Genomic DNA, 22441 nt, shown 5'->3' with positions numbered 1-22441 from the left:
CGAGAAGCGGCCAAAGCCACCATGAACCGATGCAAACACCGCAAGGGTGGATGCACCGCGGTCGCTGCCCAGCAGGGTCTGGAGGAACTCCAAAACTCCACCGATAGTGCTGGAGACCAGGTCCAGACCCCTCTCCGAGCACCACGACGTGAAGAGCTGCCACCGAGACCTGTAGGCCTTGACAGTGGAGGGGGCCCTGGCATTCTGGATGGTGGACACCATCACTGGGGGGAGGTCTACTTCCACTAGCCTCACCTGCTCAGCCTCCAAACCAGGAGCCTCCCGCCCAGGAAGGGGGAGGAACGAAGGGCGCCCCCTGCTTGCAGTAGCGTGTCGGGCCCGTCGGGAATTGGCCAGGGGTCCCCGGCCGCCAACTAAACCAGGTCCGGGAACCACCGTGCACTCGGGGTGTCCGGAGTCACCACGATCACGTGGAGACTGTGCACCCTCACCCGGCGCAGTAGTGGGGTCAAGAGGTCCGGAGGCCAGTTCCTGTTTGCGAAGGCGTCTACCCCTAGAGGGGGTCCGTCTGACGATCTGAGCAAGAACCAGAGTGGGCACTGTGTGTTCTCTGCACTGGCGAAAAGGTCTGCCACTGGGCGTCCGAACCGGCGCCAAAGCTGGGCTGCGACCCATCCTGCGAGAGACGCATCCGTGAACACCTCGACGCGATGCCACACGCAGCCCAGGGGGACTCCTTCGTCAGGAGAGCCGGACCCATCCAATAGATGAGATCTTGGCATGCGTGGGGTGGGATCGGGAGCTTTCTGTGACCGTCCCGTGCCCCCACGCAGCGGTGGCGTGTGAACCACCGTGCAGCCTGCGCATGTACAGGAGGCCCAACTGAACCACTGGGTGGGCAGCAGCCATCAAATTCAGGACGGTTCTGATCAATCGGACCCTGACCAGGGGTGTGGTCATCTCAGACCTCAGGGCCGAGAGCAGGGAGGTTCATCTCTCCTCGGAGACACGGGCTGTCATGGAGAGCGAGTCCAGCTCCAACCCAAGGTAAGCCGTCCGCTGAGCCGGGGTGAGCGCGCTCTTGTGTCGGTTCACCGTGAAACCCAGGAGCTCGATGTGGTGCAGGACCTGAGTCGTGTGCAGCACAGCCTCCTGCTGGGAAGACGCCAGTATGAGCCAGTCGTCGATGTAGGTGAGGATCCTCAAACCGCGACGATGGAGGGGCACCAGTGCTGCTTCGACACAATTGGTGAATGTGCGAGGAGCGAGAGAAAGGGAGCCGGGTGTATTGAAAACACCTGTCTCCCACGGCGAACCTCAGGAAGGGCCTGTGCCTCCTCAGAATGGGGATGTGGAAGTAGGCGTCCGTCAGGTCGACCGAAGTCATCCAGTCCCCAGGTCGGATGCTCTCCAGGAGGTGTTTGACCGTCAGCATGCGGAACCTCCTGGTGGCTATGTGAGTGTTGAGGACCCGCAGATCCAAAATGGGTCTCACTCCCCCGGACTTCTTGGGAACCAAGAAGTAGGGGGAATAGAAGCCCAAGTGTGCCTCTTCCGCACTCAGCTCCGTGACTGAACCCCGGTGGAGGAGCGAGGCTACTTCCACTTCGAGAGGAGCCGCCCCCGCAGGGCAAGCGAGCTGCTTATGAAGGACGCCACTGAAGAGAGGCGGGCGACAGGCGAACTGCAGGTCATAACCGTTTTTCAGTGTCCTGGACAGCCAGGGAGAAAGCTGACCCAACATGGTACGCCACATGTAAAAACGGAGAGTGAGTGGTTGCACTATGGCCAGGGGGGACGGCCCACCCGTCCTCCTGGCCTCGGGAGATGGGGGGCCCCCGACGAAAGGGCCGTGGAGCAGGCGTCCCGTGCTCGAGCTTTGTTGGAGACAACCCGGGCAGAGGGTTTCCCAGGTCGCTGGCCATGGTCCTGAAGCCGGATCCGGGACGCTCAATAACGGGACGCCTCGCGGCGATAACCCGGAGCAGTACGGCTCTTTCGCCCCAAGAGGAAACGCTGCTGGGAGCATGATGAATAACGCCGGGAGCGTGATGAACAACGCCGGGAGTGGGGCGCCCGGTGGCAGAGACCCGGGTCGGCGAAACTCCGCTGCTGAGACGCTTTGCTATGCTCACCTGAGCTGAAGCTGACAGATAATGCAGCCTGGAGAGTTTATGGGGTGCTGGAAGGACCTCAGCAGCGCTCCGTTTTGACGGGGAAGCCAGCGGTCTAGGCGCACTGCTGCATCCCGTATGCGCAGCCGCCGTGTGGCAAGCGCGTGAGTGCGCATTCAACTCATCGATCTCAGCCGCTTTATCCCGAGCGGGAGATGAGAGGTGGAGAGACCCTGCCGAGTTTAACACTTTTTGATCGTGTAAACACCGAGGGGAAGAAGTGACAGCTGCACAGAAATAGTTGTAACGTGCCCGACGGCCTTCATTTACAGATTTCACAGCTGGAGTTGTGAGCGAGCCGCGCGCATCCGCTTCCAGGCACTCGATGATGGCCTGTATGTCAGGCCCGAAGAGAGAGGAGGTGGACAGGGGGAGGTCCAGGACTCCCCGCTGGTCCCGGTCAGACAGTGAGGATGGGCCAAGCCACAGGTGCCGCATGGTGAGCTGTGCGCTTGCCATGACGCGGCCTCCATTGACAGTGACAGCCCTGCACATCCGCATGAGGACCTCGGCCACGTTCTGGATTTCCTCGATGTCGTCTGGAGTGAGCTGGGACCTCTCGTGTCATATCTTATCCACGGAGCCCAGCAGGATGGTCATGTTGTTAGCCAGGGCGAATACTCAATTGCCGCTGGCATAACCATGATCCAGGAAGGTCGCCATGCGCCTTTCTCTCTCAGACGGCAGCATGGGTTTTCTGCCCGGCCAAGAGGAGGACTTGGGGAGAAGGCACAGTCTCATAGAGTCCTCAATTGCAGGCACTCCGGGGACCGGCGGTCAGCTTTCTTTCATCTTTCATCTTGTTTATTACAAAATTACAAATTGCAAAATGACAAAATTGTCAACATAGACAGATACTGTACATTTGAGAACAATCATTTTGTAATTAGGGACACCCTTGGAAGCAGAGCAATGCTTACTGACAGGGCCCAGCCGTCCACGCATGAATATTTTCCGGTAGCCTTTCACCGCGCCCTTGGCGGTGAGCGGCGTACCCCAATCTTTCTGTACGTTCTCCTGGAATGAAGGCACAGCGGGACATAACACCGCAGTCCGGGACCATGTCCGTGACTGGGTTGCTAGCCCAAGTGCAAAATCACGTTGAGCCGGCCCCGGAGGCTGCGGCGGCAGCGCAAGGCCGATCCGCTCAGTGGCGCAGGTGAGGAACTCCGCGAGGTGTTCGACAGGCTTGCGGGGGGGCTCACGACGGCTGGCGCGGGAAACAGTGGAGGCAGAGTCGTCGAGGCAGGAACTCCGCGACACCAAGACGCTGCTGCTGCTGCTGCTGCTGTCGGCGGCTTTGCCCCACTCAAAGGTGGTGGGGGCGGTGATGTCCACGGCGTCTTCGGCGTCGTCCTCGCGCGCGGGCACCGGAGAGGTGTCTCCCATGAAGGCGGTTCGCCGAAGAAGCTCTTCTGGCGGCAGCGCGGGGCAGGCCGAGCAGGTGGACCGCTGGCAGTGATGCTGTCGGCTGAGGGAGAGGAAGCAGCGCTCGTGACGATCTCCCTCGCAGAGCGGAGCGCCGCAAGAGCGGCAGGTGAAAGGCCCAACGCCCGATGGTGACTGGTCGCGGGCCGGTGAATCCATGTCTTGATCCGTGGTCTTGATCCGGAGAAAGCTTCTAGTCTCATGAAGAACTGGGGAAGAAGAAGGATTTGCAGAAGGCCCCTTGAGGTTATATACCCTCGGCAGGGGCGTGGCGCTGCGCCATCGCGCGTAGGGAATTGCTGTGTCAAGCTTCCTTTTTGTCTCAGTGATTGGTCAAGAGGGTGAGGTCGCCATAGCGAAGCCCGTAGGTGGGCACGCACTGTATGATGTAGAACTGGATAAAACTTGAGTTTAAGATGCTTGATGATGGATTATTCTGCACAGTGCAGTGAAATGCTGATCAAACTGCATCAGTCAGTTGGAGCAGAAGGTTAAACATAAACCTTCAGTCATGTTAGTGTTTAGTGAAGGGCCTGGGTGAATACTGAGCTGAGCTCACCGTGAAATGAGGAACTCTTCTCCGTCCAGTTTAAACATGCAGCGTCACAAACTGACGCTTAAACACACAGTTTCTACTAACTGCCTCTAAATCCATCCTGCCTGGACAGCTCTGTGTCCTCCTCCTCTTCCTCCTCTCCTACCTCTTCCTCCTCCTCCCTCCTCACGTCATCCGCCTCCTCCTGCTCCTCCATCACATGGAGAATTTCATTTCTAATCCCGGTTGGTGATTACGGATTACGGGCTTTGTCTCGTGTGTTAATACCAAGTTGTCTGGTGCGGCTGAGGGGGAGCTGAAGCGCCCACCACCACGCCCCCTGGCCGCGCCAGCCTCCACCCACCTCCGTCCGTCCGTCCATCCGCCGCTCCAAACGGTCCACTCTGCGCGCTCAGCGGCGCGTCGCCTGCTGCCGCTCTCCTGACATTTGAATACCTGTCCCCCCATGCAAATGCCCCCCTCACATCTGTGCACCCAGCCGCAGAGGTTCACCAAGCTAATCCGCCGCCAGTTCAGCACCGACCAGCCCCAAAGAGGAGACGGTCTTCAGGAGAGGAGGCTGGTTCTTACTTGCGGTGCGCTTTTACGCACAATGCCGCGCTCTTCCTCTCTGCTTTTTTCCACTTAACCGAGGGACCGTCCAGCCATCAGCAGGAACACAAGGAGAGAAAAGGCTGTTTCAGCAGGTAAACCCTGCAGAGGACACTCTGACGCGCGCTGGTTCCTCTTTTGCTCTCCGCCGCCTCGGCCACTTCCTCCTCCGGACTGTTCAGCGCGCTGCTTCAGAGCCTCAAAGAGGTCCTGTCCGCATCAGGATCCGAACCCGGACTGCATCAGGGAGGGATGGAAGCTACTTAGAAGAAACTGCAAGGACAGGAGTATTCTTCAAACACGCACTTTCCAATCTAACAGAGTTTTCCCGTCCAGGAGCAGAGGAATTCCAGAGGATCGGATATTTGGTGAGTTTATCCTCCTCCCTGCATGTTGGAAAACATGAGAATTAAAGGTTTAAAGACCAAAACATACAAAGTCATTAAGAAAGATGATGAGCTGTGATCTGCCATTTGAAGGAAAACTGCTTAAACAATGTGCTGAGGGCTGAAAAAGAGGAACTAGAGTTTGTCTGTATAGAAAAGTACAGAACATGGCTGGAGGTGATGAAGAGACATTATTTCTCTCATAAATTCTTTTAAATGGAGTTTGGAGAAGTTGCCTCCATTCCAGCAGAGTGTGTGTAAATGCACAGCAGTTATTTTTAGCCTCCATTGAGACTCAAGCAGAGTCCAGATGAGTTTCAGTTCTCATTTGCTCTAAAAGAAGACTCTTTTCTGTTCTCTGCTGTGAAGCTGACTGCACTCTGAGCCGGGGTGTGTTCCAGCTGTTGCTGCTTGGCGAGTTTAATGTGAGCCTTCAGGAAATGGATGGAAGTGGATGTGAAATGGAAACAGAGCATTTGTGTTTGTGTCTTTAACGGTGCCTTCCTGCTTTAATCCTCACAGTCTCAGAGCAGGCCACTGCAGAAACGCCGGTGTTACATCACCTCCGTGACAAATGTTAGATTCCCCCGGCAGACTCTTATCTTGCAATTAGTGCCTCAAATTTCCTCCATCTGAAATGTTGCAAGCACAGAACGTCAAGGAGTGTGTCGTTACTGCAACCCAAAACTCTCTAATGACACAATTCCTTCAAGGAAATGACACAAGTGTCAGAAATCTAAAAAAAACCCACATGCATCCGGTCTGTTGGATTTATACGTTATTTATTGATGTTCGACATAAAGTTAGACTGAATCGTCAAACTTTGTGAGCATGAAATGAGGAAAAACCCATCTTTTCCTGGAGGAACAATGGGAAGCTTGATGTGGATTCAGAGAGAGCAGCTGAGTCGTCTCCACTGTTCATGTGACTTCGACTCAACCTTCAACATCACTGCGTGGCAGAAAGCTGAAGCACAGTGAAATCTTTATGAAGCGTTACGTAACGTCAGAGCAGACCCGGGGTCACTGGGTTCGCGTCATATTCTCTGGATCAATACCTTCACTGCTTGACTCTGAGTCCTCGGCTCTCTGCCTCCGTGGTCCTGACCTCTGGGGGGTTTGGTGGACCTGGTCCTGGTTCTGCTTCTCCTGGTCCGATCAGACGCTGCAGTGGCCGCTGCTCTGTCGACAACACAACGCGTCTCTGAGACGGGACGCTTGTTCTCCCACCTTCTGCTTCAACCACAACAACAAGAAAAACTGAAATCTCCAGTTTCAAACAAGCCAATCAATCACTGATTTACAGGTTTTTCGATTGTTTCGTGTCAGACTGCGTTGCTAAAGTCAAGCCATCAGTGATCCGTTTACCCGCCGCTCATCTAAAGACTTTCCTTTAATTTAAGGCTTTTCTGACAGCATGTTTTCCCTGAAGCAGAGAGATAAACTCACCTCCCTTCAGGAGCCACATTCAGCCCAGTGTCATCCTGAACGGGTTGGACTGGTTAAATAGAGCCAATTAGAGCTAATTATCTTTAAATTTAAACTTTAAGAGGCTTTCTTTGATGTGGTGCAGAGTAAATGTCATGAAAATATCTATATTTTTACTGTTAATACCAGAAATGGCTGCATTCTCAAAATAAAGACAATTTTATTGAAACCATCTGGTGCAAAATACTGTGAAAATGTCAACAAAATGTTGAATGATGCAAGTTTTTACAAGCTCAAGTCTATCCCCGCTCCAGTCTGAGTGTCGTGGTGTGTCCACTACTCCAGCGAACCTTTTATTTACTGATTGATGCTTTCTGTGAAATGTAATTCCTTTAATGCTTGGCGGTTTGGTGTGCTGCTCTGGAGCCTCTTGTGATCTGATTTGGGCCCACAGGCCTGATGTTTGACACCGCTTTCCTTAGCCTTCCACTAAATCAGTGAATCCAAACCAACCTGTGAGTATTTTTCCATCACAAAGCAAAACCCTGAGGAACCCTGGGACCGTGTAGGGTCAGAACCAGTCAATCTACCAGTAAACACACCATAGATCCGTTTCATTCCTGTCTCGTGATCTTTCTGAATTTGTTTATTTCACACTGAAATTCTTAATGCAGACCAAAAAAAACCAGATGTATGACGGATGGAAACTTTGTGTCTAAATTAAATTGTGTGAAAGCTAATAATAATGAAATTATTCCTGCATCATCTGGGAAAGCATGACTTCTGCTTTCAAATAAAGAAGTGATTCTGCAGCCTGGCGGATGACGAGTGATGAAGATGAGCTGCTGGAGCTCAGGCGGAGCGTGAGGAGGATGAAGAAAGGCCTGATTGTTACACCCATCAGGGTTTACCCAGGACGACGGAAAAACTGCTCATTTTACTTACTTTTCTCAACTCGTGTTTTACGGTTGATGAAGTGGATCATTTTTAAAGCTCGTCTGTTTGACTTTTTCTTTTTCAAAGACGTCAAACAGTTGCTAATTTTACACTTTGTTCTTTTCCGGGTGATAAGTTACTGAATAACAGCAGCGGCACACAGAAATATGTCTGAGGCTATGAGAGCTTTCCTCTTTATTTCCTTCTTTCTTTCTGTTATTCTTTCTTTCTTTATTTCTTGGCCTTTTGCCAGACGAGCAGGTTGGTCGTGGTTTTTTTTTTTGTTTTTTTTTTTCATGTTTTGGCCTGAAGCAGTCTCCAAACAGGGAACACACACACACACACACACACACACACACACACACACACACGCAGAGCTCGGGGTATAAATTATTCCTGTCCTTTGTCCCCGGGGAGCCGGTCCGCCTGTCCGTCCTGCTGCTGTGGAGGATTAGACTTGGGAACTTCTCTGGTCGAACCGGAGTCTCTGAAGTGTGAAAGCAGACGTGGGCATCAGACGGCTTCCTCCATCAGATGAAAATTACTGCCATTATTGCCTCCATTGCATCTGAGAGGGTCGTATTTCTCCATGGTGTCGGCCATTTTGACATTGTTAGTTGTGTTTAGCGCCTCGGCTAGCAGAGCCGCTCAGATGAAGATCTAGAATGTGTTGTGGTTTAGTGCTTTGCCCTCATTCGATGATTTGTTTTCTCATGTTTGCTCCTCATTTCTCTCGTTCTGGTTTAGTTTTCGGTGTCGGGCCACGCCTGGCCTCGTGCTCTGTCGGTGTGTGTGCTGTGAACGCGGCTCACACACCGAGACGGTGCTAGCGTTAGCGTGGTCTCTGATTTGATGATATGGTGTGAAGAGGCTGATGGGAGGCAGGACGGATGAGTGGCAGCTCTGAGTCTCAGGTGGAAAGAAGCAGGATAAAGCAGCGTGGCTATTTAAACGGGTTAAGTGTGTCTGATCTGTGGCAGTTGGTTCAACATGCAAGGTTTTAATTCAAGTCTTGGAATATAGGAGTAAGTCAGCCGCTAAAGGTCTGTGATGTACCGTATGTGGTTCATCTGCAGTTCACCAGGATCCAGGTTCTGTGGCTTCAGTGGCTTCAATTTAAAAAACCTTCTAACAGTCTGAATCTCATTAAATCTCACGCCATTAAATTCAGCGGACTGACAGATGAGCGTTTAAAGCCCGGTGTTGGATCCATGCACTGTTTTCACTGAATCTATTCACCACAAAGCAGAAATGAAACAAGTTCAGCAGTTTTCAGTCGACTGAGTGATCATGAAAGGTCAGGTCATTCAGAAAGTGATTTGCATGCTTCTGAGTTTGATTTGCTTATTTCTGATCATATCTCAGAATGTCTGAAGAGCTGGCCGTGTTCTGTGATGAACAGGACGGTGGTGCTGTTGGAGATTTTGACTGTTATTCGATGGTTTTGACGCAGGATTGTTTCATTTGCAAGCAATGTGTAGAATACTTTTTAATAGAACATAAACTCGTGTGTTGTTTCATTTTCTTGGTAAAGAATATTTCTGTATTTTCACTTTAATAGAACATGTTTAAGCGGACCACTTCCTGTATTCCGCACACAGCAGAGGAGCTTTGCTTCATTCTTTCATCCTGTGTTGATCAGCATTATCTTCAGCCTGGAAAGAGGAATGAAGGCATAGACGGCAAATTCAACTGAAACAAGCTGTAGAGAAGTTGAAATAATCATGTTGCCGTTCCTGGATCAAACGTGACTGAAGCAGGGCTGGACCTGCATGGCGATGTGAGGAAGACTGAGTTCATTCTAGATCCAGCAGGAAAGTCATGAGCCGGTCATGCTTCAGGATGGTGACTGGTTTCTAGCATGTTACTCATTTACTGTCCTTACATAACGTCCTTCTTCAGAACTCTCCATTCCCAGAGAAGCAGTAGCGGCATCCTGGTTGCAACATTAAACCCGTTTGTAATGTCCTCAAGAGGTTTTAGAACTGCGTTTTAGGTGGAATGCCACAGAAAATATCTGCTATGTGAAACATCTTTAATCTCATGCGATTTTAACCCCGTTTATGTAAATGAAATCTTTATTTTGCATCCATCCATCCTTCCCAGTTCTCCCTCTGAACGTTTTAAATGTGACATGATGACACTTTCTGCTTTGGTCCCGTCATATTCACTGTATATATGTGGAAAGTTTGATTGTTCATTACAGTTCAAATCCAAAACTCTGCGTTAGCTATCTTCTCCCTACACTAACATTAGGTTTTGCTGCTGTTCGCAGCTTATAACTGAAAATTCATAAAGACCTTCATAAAACAGTTGTGCTGATTACCTGGTAATCCCTGCTCAAACCCCTCTCTGGTCTTTTACGCTGTTCAAGAGAAACAGACGGTCAGTGATCAGTTAAACGGTTTGATGGAATTGGATGGATGGATGAAAAAAACTGATGGATGGATGAATGGATGGATGGATAAGCTATTGAATGAGTATCTGGATGAATGTATACTAATGAACAGGTGAGTGGATGAATGATGTTCTGGTGTTGCTGTTTTCTGAGGTTGAGTAAAGGAAATCAGCCAAAAGTCAAAGTCCAGGTGAAACGCAGGTCCAGCAGAGGCAGACTGGGTTCACACAGGAAAAGAACCAACAAAATAAAGTCAGAGTGGAAGGAAAGTGAGGGAGCACAGAAGAAGACATGAAGGTCCACAGGAGCATGAAGCCATGGAGTAGAACTGGAGGCTGAACCTGAGAGGAAAACAAATCGATGGGAGAGAAAACAGGAACCAAGCCTCATACAGATCACAGGTGATGCAGTGTTTGGACATTTGCATACATCTGTGACGATCTGCTGCATCCTTCACCTAGGAATCATGCTCACACAGTGTTCCTGTGCTCTGCTGTGGGAGCTGCTTTAATGCTGCAGACTGTGAGAAATCCAGCAACGCTCCGGTAAAGGACGAGGATTTGTCGTTGTGACTTGGGATTTCTGCTTCTGGTCGAACCGAACTGGAACCATAAAGATCTGTTCTGCATTTGCTTTTGTATCCACTCTTCAGAAACAGCCGCTTTGTTGTTTGTAATCCCATTTCCTCCATATTTGTTGTGATCAGAGATCAACTCCATGCAGTGCAGTCGGACTCCTTCTGATTGGCCAGATGTTCTGACAGGCAGAGCGTGAATGGACAGTGTGTTACAAATCACAGTAACAATAAATTTGCATTCTGTAGTGAAGCCCTGCTTGTTCTCCTGGTAGTTTGAAGTTGTATTAATCTGCTGGGATGGAGCGCAGAATCAGTGTGTCCTTTATGTGTGCAGTGGAAGAGTCACACACTCTCTGGAGTGGCCGCTGATGAAGCAGTTGAATCGCTCCAGGACACAGAAGAGGAAAAAAACAAAAGATCTGGAAGGGTTTGGTTTTGAACATCTGGAAATCCTCATATAGGACTGAAGCAGCTGTGAAAATCTGAATTATTCAGGATGATCAAGAAGCACAGATGAGGAGGACATCGACGCCTGCTCGTCTTCACAGTCCTCTCTCTGTTGTTGGGCTTGTTGGACGACATCATGTGATTTTCACGCTTCCTCCACCCAACATTACCCTCATTTCTGCATACAGTTACAGTAACAGCTGCAGGCGGGGAAACGCAGCGTCCCAGCTCGCAGTCCGGTTTGTATCACACAGCGCCAATAAGGCGACAAGAACTTCACCATTACGTAAACTCCGATGGTTCTCTGTTCTGGTGTTGATGCCGCTCGGCTTGTTTCAGGCTAACATCAGTATATTCACAGCATCGTGTGTGCTGCACATTTACATAAAACGAGGAACAAAGTAAAGGGTGTGTTTCCCCAGTGCAGCGGAGAGCACACTGATGCAGTGGAAATGTAAATTAACATGAATACATGCAGATAAAGTCAGCATGATGGCAAACCGCTCAGTACATTTCATTTCATTTCATTTATTCTTTCTCCATGGTAGTACATGAAAGCAACAATTACAAGTAGTTACATTTTGCAAAGTGCACATACATACCATGACAAGAACAGGGGTAGGTACGGACTGAAGGACCTGCATTTATACACGTTTAAATATATAAGACGGCAGATTCTATTTTGAAGAAAACGGTTTGAGCTCAAATTAGACTTTGAGACAGTAGCAGTTACTTTTAACAAGTGATATAATAGTTAATAATTACTCAAAGGAAGTCTGTCTGTTGATGTAGACTCTCTAATGTGGATGTTTGTTGAAGTTCTATCAGTTCATGGGAGGAAGATGCTCCATAATCTGATGTTAGAAGAGGAAGATGCTCGATAATGTGGATGTTGGTGCTTCAGAGCTTCAGCTGAACTGCCAACATGTTTGTTTAATCCTGCTAATGAACAGCAGGCTCTGCAGAACCAGCTGTAACCTCGGTGAGTTGTCTCTCATTATGCTGAAGCAGGGCGGCGTCAGCTCCTGCTCCACTGGACAGGACTCCAGTTTAGTGAAGTAATCCTCATTACACAACTGCTTGAGCACAAATGAAACAATCAGCCCACTGATTCCTAGAAAACCAAAATAACACGGTAACAAGAAAAAGTGATATGTTTTTCCGAGGTTTTTGTAGAAGGATGAAACCTGTTCCTCATCCTGTGTTTAATGGAGGAGGTCCAGTCCACCGCTCCCGCCGGCTTCACGGAGAAAACAGTTTGAGTTGCTTTAACTGTGGCCAGTAAATGTCTGCTACTTCGTTAACTGCTGGGTTTCTCTGTATGCGAGTAGCTGGAACTCTATTCCTGAACAGCTAACTTCCCCTGTTTCCATCCAGTTTGAATGAAACCCTCATTGTTCTCCGACCGTTTCAGCAACAGCGTTGTGGTGGTTTTTTATCCTGCAGGTGACCTTTAACCCCCCGGTCTGACCGTACTGACACACTGCTCTCTCCTCTCCTTGGCAGTGGTCCTGCAGAGGGCGCCATGGGTTGTGTCGGCTCGAAGAAAGAGCAGGAGTCCTTCGGCAAAGGGACGGGAACCGACGAGCAGCAGAGCCGAGCGCAGACGCCTCACTACGTCAAAGACCCCACCATGGGAAGCTCCGGGAGCAAAGCCGTAAGCACCAACAGGCGTCGGACACCAGGCTGATGGACACGCACCCATGCTAAAGAACGACCTCGTCCTTTGAAGCAGAACTATGCAAGATTTGCTTTAGCGCTCCCCCTACTGGTCTCCTGTGAAAGCTCACTGTCGTAACGTCCTCCGCATCCCGTGGAGGGACAGGCGAATCACCGTGTCAAGTCTTTGCTTACCCCCACAGGGATTCTGAAACACATTTATTGAGGTAAAAAAGTTGCATAGTTCTGCTTTAAAACTGAGAAACAGTGTACATCCAGAGAAGAGCATCACTGTTAAAGGAATACTCCAAAGATTTTTGACCCACGCCCTATCCCTATCATTGACAATGTTAGACAAGCTCATAAATACCTTTTTTGTGTATCTGCATCCAGTGGCTGGATCTTCCAGTGGTCAGTAGCAGCCACAGACTCAGCCGCTGTGCTCCGGTATATCCTTCCGCGAAGCACTATGCTTGTGCAGATCTGTGTGTATCAAAACGTTATTTTAACGGATTGAAAAGAAAACACGTCTTTTAGAATGTTTTATAACCATTTAATTTACGTGCTAATACGCCGTCCCCTGGACCACTGGAAGGAGTATTTTGTCCACTTTCATCAGTTCGGCTCTGTTTCCTATTGATTTCCAGCAATTGAGCTAAGCTAACTACGATGCTAACAGCTGGGAACCAGCCACTGGACGCGCAGACACAAAAAGGGTATTTATGAGTTTGTCTAACATTGTCAATGATAGGGATAGGGCGTGGGGCCAAAATCTTCGGAGTATTTCTTTAACAGAGGGTGTTTCCACAGCCATGAGCGTTTGGCCACAAGCCAGTGGTCCCTGTCATAACCTTTAGGATACTTCCTGTTGAAAAATGAAAGTCAAACTAATTAATGCTTTCATGGTCCTTCACCACATTTGAACTTTTTGTAAGTAAAGAAGAAGAAGATTTCTCTCCAGTAGAGGAACTCTTGTCACTCGTTCCGTCCTCAAGCTGCAGGGTTGACCCGTCTTGCTGGTTTGCCGTGGTTTTTTTTTTTTTTTGCGTCGTGGTCAGATGTGTCTGTGAAAGTGGCTGTGCTGCCGTGGCTTCATGTTCTTCCCCGCGCTGCAGCTTCCTGTTTGCTAGGCGTGAAGCCTCTCTCACACTCGCCAGCGAAAGAGGAAGTGACAGAGCGCTCAGGCGAGAGCTGCTCAGGCCGTTTGACACACTACGCTGTACTGACACACACACACACACACACACACACACACACACACACACACACACACACACACACACACACACACACGTCTAAATATATAGACAGTCTGTAGAGCTGTGTGACCCCGGCAAGGCCAGGCTTTATTTACCTGACCCACTGCGACAATAAGTCTCTCAACGCTCTTAAGATAACGGCTCGTTTCTATGTTTGACGGGACGCTTCTTACCTTCATCTCAACCTTTACATGTTCTAATTGTGCATGGCCGTGTTTGATGTGTTTGTCTACCAACAATAAGACTCTGGGTTTTGTTGTTTTTAAAAAATGCGGTAACACTTTATTTGAAGCTCCCCTGTATAACACATTATAAGCACATGTATAAAGCATTATAATGCCATTATAACACATGTAGCTATAGTTATAAACATTCATAGATGATCACAATGCCAGGACCGAACCCTAACCCTAACCCTAACTCTAACCCTAACCCTAATCCTGTGCTGTATAGTGAGTTAAAAAGCATTGTGATCATTTATGAGTGTTGAAAACTACTTATAAACACTTATCATGTGTTATACCGGGTGCTTCAAGTAAAGTGTTACCAAAAATGCTTTACGTCATTAAATGAACTCTACATCAGAAAATCAGAGGTTTCTTCAGTGGAAAACCTTGATGGTAGTCCTGAGGTGACGTGACCTGTGCAGGTCTTGAAAAACCACAGACGTGTCGGGGTCACGTAAGTGAATGGAAACAGTGAGGTGGTGTATGCAAAGAGCTCAGTATTTGGTTTCTCCTGTTTATGTTTAGGTTCTCTCAGCCCTGCTTTTTGTTCTAAAGTGTTTCCATTCACATTAAAGGTGCTGTAGGCAGGATTCCGCATCTCCTCCATCTTGCTTAGGGTTACCTAAGCAAGATGGCGATTTGACCCATCTAAGATGGCGATTTGAAACCCAGCACAGCCAATCCTGTCCTGTTTTCTCTGACATCACGCCCTCACACAAGTTAAGCCCCTCCCACAAGAACATGCGATGAACGCCCCTCGACCAATCACGGTTAGAGCCTCAGGGGCTCTTCTGATTGGTCAAAGATACCTGGAGCTGTCAAGATTCCTCTTCAGCTCAGAACAGAGACAGATGGAAACGCTGCGTCCTCACGGTAGTGCAATTATGCTACACTCCTAAAGGATTATCAATGGGTACTCTAACATATAATCTAAAGAAAACAGAAAAAATAGCATTGACTAGCAAAATCCTGCCTACAGCACCTTTAACTAAAAGCGTTGGAGGTCATTATCCTACATGAGTGACGCTTATCGTTTTCCTCAACAGAGCAAACTTCCTGCCAACGCTGCATCTTCAGATGGTGAGTTACAAACCCTGCCTGCTCACTGATATATCTCCAATTATCTTTGGCATCAACACCATGGGGCTGAGAGCTGTGGAGTCCGGCAGAAGGGTCTCTGTACCGTGGCTTCTCAGGACAGGAAACAGCTGGAAGAGCTGGACCACTTCATGCTCCTCATGGAGAACAGCCTTTGCTTTTGACCGTGTTGTTTTTGTAACTTATTGCCACACTTCAGGCGTTGTACAATCAAGTTTCCATGACGTCACTTGTTTCTCACTAGATCACCTAAAAGATAGAGATTAAAATGGTGCCACTGTCCTACAAAAAGGTGTTGGTGTCAGAAAAACAGATGTGTTTTCTAATTATTGATTTAGAATGGTGAAGAGCTGCCAAAATGTGGTTAACGTGAGGTTCGGCCTGTTTCTGAGGAATCTGTAAACATGGTGGCATTTCAGCTCAAGCTTCCTCACTGTCATCCAGATTATAGAGCATCGTCCTCCCTCCAGCATCCGGATTATAGAGCATCTTCCTCACATTAATCAATGTACCTTCAGCTGGATGAGTGAATCCGTCATTAGATACCGACAGATCACGTCCTCCTTTTGCGTTGACGAGCGTGAGTGTGTCAGAATGTGTGTGAAGGCTGTCTGCAGGGCCTCATTCTGGCTGCAGCGGCTGCTCTGAGCAGCGTGAAGTGGTGGAGGTTAGACGGAGGAAGCGGAGTCGCTGCATGGGCACAGAGTGATAGCCCCTGGAACCGCTTCGCCGCACGAGGCCTCTGACACCCCGAGCAGCAGCTCGGGGTGTCGGCAGGAAGTCCGCCTCTCAGCGCTGCACGGGGAACCCGGCGTTTGCAGCACAGTTGAGATCAGTTCAGCGAAGCGAGTCAGCTGAAAGGAAAAGGACACAGTCAACCGTGCTCACCCTGTCATGTCATGAAAGCCTTTCTTTTCAAAGTTTCTCTGCTCTTGAGTGAGGCTTTCACATGGCAGCGCAACGAGTGATTTACTTTAGACCGCTGATGGTGAAAACCAGGCCTTCTTCTGCTTCCTGCAGGAGACAGCATTGCCATGGCGCTGTACGACTATGAGGCCATTCATGACGGGGACCTCGGGTTCAAGAAGGGAGATAAGCTCAGAATCTTAGAGGAGTGAGTCCACCCCCCTTCATTCTTCAGTACTGGACAGTTTTGACTTCAGGATGGTTTTCTTCACACACACCTGCCTGTCGTTCTCCGTCTGTAGATCTGGCGAGTGGTGGAGAGCGATGTTGATAAGCACCGGGAAAGAAGGATACATCCCCAGTAACTATGTGGCCAAAGACACTCTGGAGGCAGAGGAGTAAGTCTGAATCGTTCTTCAAACACACAGACCTCTACAGTGGAAGATGGGGGTCTGACCGTCCTGCTCCCGGTCCTCCAGGTGGTTCTTTAAGGGCGTCAGCAGGAAAGACGCAGAGAGGCAGCTCCTGGCGCAGGGCAACAAAGTGGGCTCCTTCATGATCCGGGACAGCGAGACCACCAAGGGTGAGTGGAGCACGTCCAGGCTGGATACATATGAATGAGTGTGGAATCTAACAGAATAGAATAGAATAGAATAGAATAGAATAGAATAGAATAGAATAGAATAGAGGGGTGAAAGCGCCACCATGAAGAGCCATTGGAGAGTTTTTTGGTTCATGTGGACCATCATTGTAACAGAAGCTACATTAGCTTTTATTCATGAATACATACATATGCTCATATTGATCATTTAATGCGCAAACTGACTCCAAAATAAACATATGAGAGGCACTGGAAGTATTGATATTTTGGTATTGATCTGCACAGCACTATAAATCACTAATGGTTTATGATAGGTTGAAACAAGTACAGAGCTTTTTTTTATCATGTCAGGAAGAGAAAATACAGATATTTACGTCCAAATAAAATAGAGATGTTTGAAAAAGTATTCACACATATTTGTGTATGTATTGGCGCCCTCTAGTGGACAGAGCTTCCACACCAGGAAGACAGAAAACAGCTGATCATTGGATGATCCAATGATCAGCTGTTTTCTAATAATCTATGAAAATTTTTCCAAAAATGTTTTAACAACCCAAAATTACTCAATTTTATCGCTACAACCTGTCGTTTTTATGATGAGATGCTGTTTCTATGAAGACAGAACTGTAGGCGTGTGCTTGGTTTGCTCTGAAAGCTGTTCTTCCTGCCTGCAGGCAGCTACTCTCTGTCGGTCAGGGACCACGATGCTCACACCGGGGACACCGTCAAACATTATAAGATCCGAACGCTGGACAACGGAGGATTCTACATCTCTCCTCGCATCACCTTCAGCACGCTGCAGGAGCTGGTCAGCCATTACAAGAGTGAGTTCCTGCTCTGACGAGTCACACGCAGCGAGACGCTGGAATATTCTCAATACTGTCCTGAGAGAGGAAACTGTCCAGGGTTTCTGGGAAGACGATTTGACTGGACCCACTGTGTTGTTTTTGAAATGTGTGACCTCAGAGCAGGGAGACGGGCTGTGCCAGGCCCTGACCACCGCCTGCCTGAGCCCCAAACCCGAGAAGCCCTGGGAGAAAGACGCCTGGGAGATCCCCAGGTCCTCGCTCAAGCTGGAGAAGCGGCTGGGCGCCGGCCAGTTCGGAGAAGTGTGGTTGGGTGAGCGATCCGGGCGCCGGCGGCCGTGGATGAAGCCGGTCCGCTTTCCCGTCCTGACTCCTGTTTTTTCTCTCCGAAGCCACGTACAACAAGCACACCAAGGTGGCGGTGAAGACCATGAAGCCCGGCAGCATGTCGGTGGAGGCCTTCCTGATGGAGGCCAACCTGATGAAGAGCCTGCAGCACGACAAGCTGGTCCGGCTCAACGCCGTGGTCACCAAGGAGGAGCCCATCTACATCATCACAGAGTACATGGAGAAAGGTCAGCATGTGAAGCTGCAACAGGTTGAGTCAGTGCAGCTCATGAGGGTAAGAACTGATATGAATCATCTAATAATGATCATGACGATGATATTTGTGCTTTCAGGTAGTTTATTAGACTTCTTGAAGAGTGATGAAGGAAACCGTCTCCAGCTTCCAAAGCTCATCGACTTCTCCGCCCAGGTGACTAAAACTATCCTCCGTCACACTCGTCTTGTCTTTTATCACTTGGTCTCATGAACACCTGCTTGATGCCACAAAGCATTTACTTCTCTGGTCATGTACTGTAGTTTTTGTTCTTGTTTTTTGAGGATTACTTAAAATAAGATAAAACCTTCAAAAGCAGACAAACTGTCACTTGTGGTTATTGTTAGTTGATGGAAAGTCGATATGCATGACCGTTTTAATTTTCACCTTTTCTGTATACACCCTTCTTGAAAACATTACTGAGTGTTGCGTTTCTACAAACTGGATTCCTGGCCTGCAGATTGCCGAGGGGATGGCTTTCATCGAGCAGAGGAACTACATCCACCGGGACCTGCGGGCCGCCAACATCCTGGTCAATAAGAGTCTCGTGTGCAAAATCGCCGACTTCGGCCTCGCTCGAATCATCGAGGACAACGAGTACACAGCCAGGGAAGGTGCGAGGCTCACACACCGCTCACCGTCAAGGGTTCCCCTCCTGAAGAAGCACTGAGAAACTAGAGACAGGGCGAAACGTTCAGGACTCAGACAAGTAGAAGCTCAGAGTGCTTTGATTTAAACTTGTAACTTGAACGGGCTTCTTCCATTTTCACTCGGTCAAAACCAGGAGCCAAGTTCCCCATCAAGTGGACGGCTCCCGAGGCCATCAACTACGGCTCTTTCACCATCAAATCCGACGTCTGGTCCTTCGGCATCCTGCTGACTGAGATCATCAGCTATGGACGCACGCCATATCCAGGTGAGGCCGCCGCACGCCGTTCGCTCGAACGCAAGAGAAGAAGAAGAGGGTTTCCTCAAGCCAGTTGTCCTGTCCTCCAGGGATGACCAACCCGGAGGTGATCCGCGCCCTGGAGAAGGGCTACCGGATGCAGCGTCTGGACAGCTGCCCCACCGAGCTCCACCAGATCATGCTGGAGTGCTGGAAGAACAAGCCCGAGGAGCGGCCCACCTTCGACTACCTGCAGAGCGTGCTGGAGGATTTCTACACAGCCACAGAGAGCCAGTACCAGCAGCAGCCATGAAGCACACACACACACACACACACACACACACACACACACACACACACACACACACACACACACCTGCAATAATACACAGTAAGAAGGGACTGTACTGTAAATTATTCTCTTTTTCTCTTAAAAGGCCTTTTCAAATAATTTTTCTGTTAATCTTACAACCTATGAATTTCATTTTAGCAGCTTTTAACGACAAGAGATTTCATGTTTGTTTCTTCAAATAAATGTTTTCTTACAAATGCAATATTTCATGTAAAATTTCACAAAGCTGTTTTTTTTTTTTTTGCAAAAAGCAATATTTGCAGGAACTTCAGTTTCTGTGTCTTTCCAATGTGTGGAGAAAGACCAGCACACACACACACACACACACACACACACACACACACACACACACACACACACACACACACACACACACACACACACACACACACAGTTTGCTGTGAAGCGGGAGTAATCGTCTCTGGAATCATCAGAAAATGTTCTGAGTGTTTCAGCTGGGTTCTGTTTCTGCAAGATGAAGCTCAAATGTTGGTATGCAGCCATATTTTCTAGTTTGAGAGCTTGGATTATAACTTGGAGTAGTTTTTTTGTTTAATTGAAAAGATATTGTAGCCAATAAGTTGAGGTGAATCAGGGAGGAAATACACCTGGTATTTATTTTTTAACCATCAAACGTCATTGTTTCTGCCAAACGCGTCATTTACATTATTTTTCACAAATAAATTACATTTTCTGACCACAGAGAAAGGCGAAAAAGGCCATGAGAGTATGTATTTTGCATGAAAATGAATCTATTGCCATTGAGATCGCCTGTGAGTGAAGCAGCGGCCTGTTGTCAGGTCAGGTGGATGAAAGCAGTTTGACACGTCTCTCAGTCACTGTGATGATTTTTTTTTTTTTTTTTTTGAACAATCCCTGCTTCTGCACGTTCAGTTTGACCAAATACAGCACTTTACTTAATTATGCGAAAGGCAGAAATTAGTGTCTCTGAACTAAAAGCACCCTGCCGCCCTGGCTGCAGTTTGCATGCAGGCCCTGATCTTACCGCTCCTGGTCGCAGGTCATCTGGATGTAGTTGAGATGGTCCAGCACACGATGTGCAGCCATCAGACACAACACAGATGTTCCCCATGATAACACGACCCCGTCGACAGCTGGCCGCCCCGAGACGACCGCCTCCCGCCTCTTCACACCTCCACTGTTTCCCGCTGAGAGGGAAGCTTCACCGGGTCTGCTTCTGCTCACCTCCTCTTTATTTTCTGTGAAACTCTCAGATCGAGGACGTTTTCTCGCTGTGCCTTCCAGCAATGCTTCCCTCCAAACATCCACGTTTAGTTCTACAGTGTTTGAGTGTGAATGCTTCAACACATGAAGGGTCTTTAATTAACAATGTTTGATGATTTTTTTTAATTGTTTTTATGTCTTTATTGTTCTGCTAGTTGCTTAAATTATTTAAAGGAAATTGCGTACTCTCTGTGTCCTCGGAGCAGGAAGTCGGTGACAGCTTGAACTGACTTCGGCTGTTCTCCGAGTTTGCTTTAAAATCCGACATCAGGTTTGTTCTGTGTCAATCCTGTTCTGACTGAGTTTCACTGAAGAAATGTGGCACGGTGGACCAGTGGCATGTGCTGTTCAGATTGAAATTTGTCCAGTTGACAAGGTTAGAGTGCCATTGATGCTCCACAAAGTGAACACAAACTAAATGTTTGAACATTCTGATATGCTGAAAGCCGTGTGTTCACTGAACAGACCGAGTGAAGTCTTGTGTTTGGTCCTTCTCTGGAGGATTCACGCTTTACCTTTAAAGGGAAGAACGTTATGTCCGAGTTCATCACTTCTTTCTGAGGCTAATTTATTAACTGGTCCAGGGCCGGCCCGGGCTTCAGAGGCGCCCTAGGCGAGCCCGAGACGAGCGCCCCTTGGGAGCGTGTTTTTCGAGCGGTCCCGACATTTGTTGAGCGGGGGGGGGGGGGGGGGGGGGGGGGGGGGGGGGCGTGCGAGGACGAGGAGCGCGGTGCGTCGGACCGCTGCACAGCGGGGCACACGGAACACAGACCGTCGTGGCGCCCCTTGTACGACCGCGGCGCCCCCCTCGGGACGTGGCGCCCTAGGCAGCCGCCTAGTTCGCCTATGCCTACAGCCGGCCCTGCACTGGTCCATTAAAACTTTTTCTATGATAAATAGCTTGAATGTGACAAAGTGAATCGTTGCCCAGCACTGTATATAATGATGTTCACAAGGTTAAATATATTTTAAAATTATTTTAGATTTCTCTTTATCTATAAAATCTATATAATATTTCTGAGAGGCTTGTTTCAACTGTAATGAAAATGTTTCAATAAATTCTTTTTAAAGCTTCAAAGCTGTGCCATTTATTTGATATTAAATGTTTTGTCATGACTGGGATTTCCTAAATAATGAATATCAGTCTATACGGAGAGTTTTTAAACAGCACACCATGAAGCACTGTGCATTCTGGCAGCTTTCTGTCAGAACCAGCATTAAGATGCTATCTGTTGGATCGGACCACAAGAGGCAGCTTTCATCCTCATGTGTATCACAGAGCATCTCACTGGTTCACCTCTTTTGTTGTTTTGCCCTGAATCACTCCTGATCAATATGGACCACTGCAGACCAGGAGCCACCCACAGAGCAGCAGTGTTCAAGACCATGTGACCTAGTTGTCTCCACACCACAGCAGTCACCCTCATGCAATGTAATGCATGTATCGATTGGGTCAAAGAAAAAAACTACTGGTCCTTAAGGTCTGTGCAAAAGATCCACTTAAAGAGACACTGTTCTCGCACATCTCTCACATATCTTTAAGCCCGGTTCTCAGGTCTTTGCACTGGTTCCTCTCGTTCACAGAGAATTCAAACTATTTCTATTGGTCTACAAAGCTCAAAGGGTGTAAGAGGCAAGTAAGAGCAGCGTACATGGAGAGACACCGCCGAATGTCTGGAATAGTGTATAGAAACACCAGTATGGACACAAAGTACCAAAATCCTGGTGGAGCTGGTGAGACCAGATGGGCTAATTTCCTGTGAGTCTTCAGCTGCTGGCTGACCCACTGGATACTGTGGTGGCTGACAGAAGCATCAGGAAGAACGAAGAGGAAAAGGCTGAGAAGGACCAGAGGTTGAAAGAACAGCTGGAGTAGATGTGGAGGGTTCAAGCTGATGCGGTTCCTGTAATAATAATAAT

General features: G+C 48.6%; 1 protein-coding gene across 1 annotated transcript; it reads left to right on the top strand.

The window, feature by feature from the left end:
* Window positions 1-4542: 4542 nt before the first annotated feature.
* On the top strand, window positions 4543-19686 carry hck (HCK proto-oncogene, Src family tyrosine kinase). Its single transcript, XM_030118117.1, has 13 exons — window positions 4543-5078; window positions 12388-12538; window positions 15073-15106; window positions 16145-16238; window positions 16333-16428; window positions 16510-16613; window positions 17306-17455; window positions 17598-17750; window positions 17830-18012; window positions 18118-18194; window positions 18499-18652; window positions 18823-18954; window positions 19035-19686. The coding sequence occupies exons 2-13, from the start codon at window positions 12407-12409 to the stop codon at window positions 19235-19237; spliced, it is 1512 nt and encodes a 503-aa protein (XP_029973977.1). The 5' UTR covers window positions 4543-5078; window positions 12388-12406; the 3' UTR covers window positions 19238-19686.
* Window positions 19687-22441: the final 2755 nt, after the last annotated feature.

Source organism: Salarias fasciatus, chromosome 20 (assembly GCF_902148845.1).
Source record: "Salarias fasciatus chromosome 20, fSalaFa1.1, whole genome shotgun sequence".
Taxonomy (NCBI): domain Eukaryota; kingdom Metazoa; phylum Chordata; class Actinopteri; order Blenniiformes; family Blenniidae; genus Salarias; species Salarias fasciatus.
The sequence above is the reverse complement of the archived record's forward strand: the minus strand, read 5'-3'. Positions and strand labels throughout refer to the sequence as shown.